Genomic DNA, 4604 nt, shown 5'->3' with positions numbered 1-4604 from the left:
TTTTGTTTTATTTTTTGGTTACACTTGACGTTCATTTAAGAGCTGTTTGGAATATTTTATTATGTTTGAATAATATTATGTGAGCAAATCTTTATATAATTATAGGGGTTTGCGACCCACCTAAAAACATGAATGTCTAAGTTAGTAAGGTGTACCTTTTCACTTTAGACCAAAATACCCTTTTTTACTATTTTAATATAGTTTCAAGCCAAGGGTAGTTTAGTAAAACTGATTTGATATTTAACATGAAGGTCTAAGTTAGCAAGGTGTACCTTTTCAAAGTTGAGTAACATGTTTTCTTGAGTTGTCATTTTTTGATTTCCTATGTTTATTTAGATTGCATATATTTATAATTAAGTGAGTGTAAATTAGCAAATGAGTGCACCAACATTTAATAAAATTTACCTAACTAACCCTCAATTTTCTAGTATAAAATAACTAAATGTCAAGAATTTTTTGTCCAAAGTGAAAAGGTGCACCTTGCTAACTTAGACCTTCATGTTTTTAGGTGGGTGTAAGTTAGCAAACCCCGTAATTATATTAGATGTTTATGAATAAAGAGCTTTAATTGATTAGTGGTCAAATTAAGTAATAAGGGTAATTAGGTTTCTAATTGGATAATTGATTAAACATTTAATTAATTAATAATTTAATATGAATTTAATATGAGTGGTTGTCATGATGATCCATTTGAGAATAATGAGAATTCTAATAGGTCATCACATTATATATAAACTATGGTCCACAATATACCAGACGAATCACATATCGTCTCTTCTCCCTCTCTAAAGAGTGCTTTAGGGAATAAGGAGTCTCAATTAAGGAAGAACCACAAGCCAACTGGTTTGACAAACTTTAGTTGATTTTTTCTTTTTCCTGATCATAGAAAGGGAAAAGCTTCATCCATAACAACATTTGCATTGTTGTGAAAATGTTATTTTTATTTATTAATTATCTCTTAATTTTATCAGTTCAATTTCAACGTTGTGGAATGACCTTTGTTTATGTTAGTTACACCGACAAATGATTATTTTTAAAATTGTTGATACTATTTATAATTTAAATAAATGATTTCTTTGTTAAAAAAATTATACTTTTTATTAGGGTCCATTTTTATTATTTGTCCCGGGCCTCCAAAATCTCGGAATCGATCCCGGAAAAACTGAAGATGTTGCTAGAGAAATATGCGTTTAGTGGTGACAATGTTAATGTAATGTCTGGTCATCATGATAAAAAAGAGCTAATGCATCAACTCATCGAATTTGTAAGAAAAACGCAAGAGGGGGATACGTTGTCATCGTCGTTTGCGGGTCACAAAGATCAAATGTCGTTTCATACGGAAAATCAAACTACTACACCCTACACATGTATGATTGTATTAATGTAATTATAAATTTATAGTTACATAGATATATTTAACTTGAAGATTGTGACTTTTGAATTAACGCGTATCTTTAATGCTTTCATAATTTCCCAACTCACCTAAGGGATTAAGGGTTGTTATTAATGAATAGGGTAATAAGACAAGTGACTGATTACTACTATTTAAGAGTTAATTCGTCATGATAATAAAGAATAACTCTTATTTTAGTTGTCAATCTTTATCTTTATTTTTTATATTGTTACTATTTTTACTCATCTTATAGAGGTGATTTGAAAGAAAGAAAAAATGAAATGTGAGACGTGAGTCACATGACAAGTGGATAAAAAGGGATCTCAGACCTGTAAGAGAAATTGGCAATACAGATAGATATAAAAATCTAATATGTTCAGTCTTGTAACACATGGTTAAATTGATATTGCAGAAGAGGAGTAGATAGATTTTATAAACGGTTAATAGATAAATTGAAAGATTGCATTCAGCTCAAGTATCAAAGATATTACTTGCTTTCTCAGTCAAAACCCGAACAATGACGATTTGACACAATTTGTTTTGGAATGCTAATCATCAATCTTGTAGGAAATTAAACTTCAATAAAAGGAACCTAAAGTATTTTAGATGAATTTAACTTATGCACTTCATTGAACTTTGCAATGAAATGTCGGTCAATTAAAGAAACCCAATATATACCAGTAAGTAGAAACCATTAATTCAAATGCAATTGAGTCGGACAAATGCTACGTACATATGAAACTAGGAATGAGTCACATAATATGTATATTATATATAAGTCACAACTGGTTGTTTCAATAGCAAATTAAACCCGGTATCATAAAGGGATGTAGATTATTACAATCCAAAGGTTTTTTTTGGCGATTCCAAATGACATTTTCTCCCAATGCCACGTATCATGCATAAACCCCTGCCTGTGAAACAAACAAGAAAATATTAAGATTATTAGCAAAAACTCGATTCTAAAAAAGAAGCATTTTGATTACAGAAGTAGGAGAGGTACTCATATGAAACAAAGGTGTATATAAGAATATGTAACATTAAAAGAAAAAAACAAAGGTGCCAGAATCAACTGCATATATATCCATCCAAAATCCTTTTTCAATAATGTTCCAATTGTAAAGTGAAAAAGTAACACCGGTTGATTTCTTATTCAAACAATTGGATGAAAAAGATTAACATTGCCAACTTTTAATCATAACCGTCTAAGTTTCTTTTATCATAATCAGACAGTTATCTATTAGACTATTACTACAATAGAAACACAGACAGGGGAGACAGTTTCATTTTTTATGTTCATCAAAACACAGTCCATCAATCTAACCTATGTCACAGAGATATAAGAATGGTTTGACGGCTGGAGTGAATGAGTTAAGGATTGGTGTGATAAAGAGGTCAGGCGATCAATTCTCACCCTCAATAAAACTAACAATACTAGTAATTATTAACATTGGCCATTTCAAAAAGAAAAAACTGATATCGGTGTACATGGTAGCAAGTAGCATCACATATAACAGTGCAAAGTTTCCCAAATCATAAATCCACAATCATATTCAGGACCAGACCTAGTTGTATCAATAAGGTATGAATTTTCCCTCTTTCAACACAATCCCACAACTAGAAGCCACTATCACACAAATTGAGAACATCCAAAATTTTATACCATGTAACTATGTAAGCTCAGTTTGCATACACTACGAATACATACATATGTAAACTGAATTTAAACAACATGTACAAGGATAATTTCGGTATTATGTATAAATTTTGATTGAATTTGGGTGTAACTAGGTTTATTTGGGGTGTGACTACCGATTAGAAAACATCTTTAACTTTTTACCATTCATTTAGACAGTCCATCAATCTAATATATGTCAGGGAGATATAAGGATGGCTTGGCGGCCGGAATGAATGAGTTAGGGATTGGAGTGATAAAGAGGTTAGAGGATCGATTCTGGCCCTCAACAAAACTAACGATACTAATTACCAACATTTGCCGCTCCAAAAAGACAAAATCTAATACTCTAGTGCAAAAGTTTCCTAAATCAAGTAGCAACTGGCAACACATATAACAGTGGAAAAATTTCCTAAATCACAAATCCACAATTATATTCAGGATCAGACCTAGTTGTATTAATAAGGTATGAATTTTCCCCTCTTTCAACACAATCCCACAACTAGAAGCCACTATCACACACAAATTGTGAACATCCATAATTTTATACCATGTAACTAATAACACCTATGATAAAGAGGCCAGGGGATCGATTCTCGCCCTCAACAAAACTAACAATACCAATTACCAACATTTGCCGCTTCAAAAAGACAAAATCTAATACTCCAGTGCAACTAGCAACACATATAACAGTGCAAAAATTTCCTAAATCACAAATCCACAATTATATTCAGGACCAGACCTAGTTGTATTAATAAGTATGAATTTTCCCCTCTTTCAACACAATCCCACAACTAGAAGCCACTATCACACACAAATTGTGAACATCCATAATTTTATACCATGTAACTAATAACAGCCATGATTAATAAATTCACATAAACCCTAAATTTTAGTCACCCAATTTAAACACAAAAAACAATTCTTTTTTCCAATAAATCTTCAAACCACGAACACATCACAAATTCCAAATAACAAAACTTCAATAAACCAGTAAGATAATTCCAATTATTAGCACAAAAAAAACATGATCATCGATTCTCAATTAAAAAAAAAAAAAACTATCTTGAAAAATTAAGAGGAAAAGTTTACATTAGGGTTTAGTTGTAGTAGAGTTCAAGACCCATGCCATCATGAATCTCGTAATCCCTAAGAGTGATGTGATCCTTGTAGATGGTGTACCACTTCTGGATACGGATCTTGTCAGCCCTAGTTCCAGTCTGAGCAGCAACCAGCTTCTTCAAATCACCAATTGTGTCATCATCGTTGCACTTCACGCGAACCTTCTTCCCCAATCGATCGTTGAGCACCACCTCTATCATCTTTGTATAAACCCTAATTCCCAATTCTATAACAATATATTACGTCTGCGATTTTTGGCACCAAGGGTTGCTTTATATAGTTTTTTATTCACCGCTTTTGGCTTGGCGTATAAAATAAGCTTTTAAAATAAAAATTTAAAAAATCTAACAATTTTTCTTTGAAAGAATAAAAAAAAGTTCGAATAATTGGAACAGATTAGTTCGAATAAGTTCT

The 4604-nt window shown here is 31.6% G+C and overlaps 1 protein-coding gene across 1 annotated transcript; it reads right to left on the bottom strand.

The window, feature by feature from the left end:
- Positions 1-2068: 2068 nt before the first annotated feature.
- LOC123905591 (ubiquitin-like protein 5) lies at positions 2069-4468 on the bottom strand. Its single transcript, XM_045955260.1, has 2 exons — positions 4161-4468; positions 2069-2307 (listed from the first exon to the last, which is right to left on the bottom strand). Exon 1 carries the CDS (start codon positions 4388-4390, stop codon positions 4169-4171), a length of 222 nt encoding a protein of 73 aa, XP_045811216.1. The 5' UTR covers positions 4391-4468; the 3' UTR covers positions 2069-2307; positions 4161-4168.
- Between the last annotated feature and the right edge of the window lie 136 nt (positions 4469-4604).

The sequence above is a fragment of the Trifolium pratense genome, linkage group LG2 (genome assembly GCF_020283565.1).
Source record: "Trifolium pratense cultivar HEN17-A07 linkage group LG2, ARS_RC_1.1, whole genome shotgun sequence".
Taxonomy (NCBI): Eukaryota; Viridiplantae; Streptophyta; class Magnoliopsida; order Fabales; family Fabaceae; genus Trifolium; species Trifolium pratense.
Note: the sequence above shows the minus strand (reverse complement) of the source record. Positions and strands in the feature narration are given on the sequence as shown.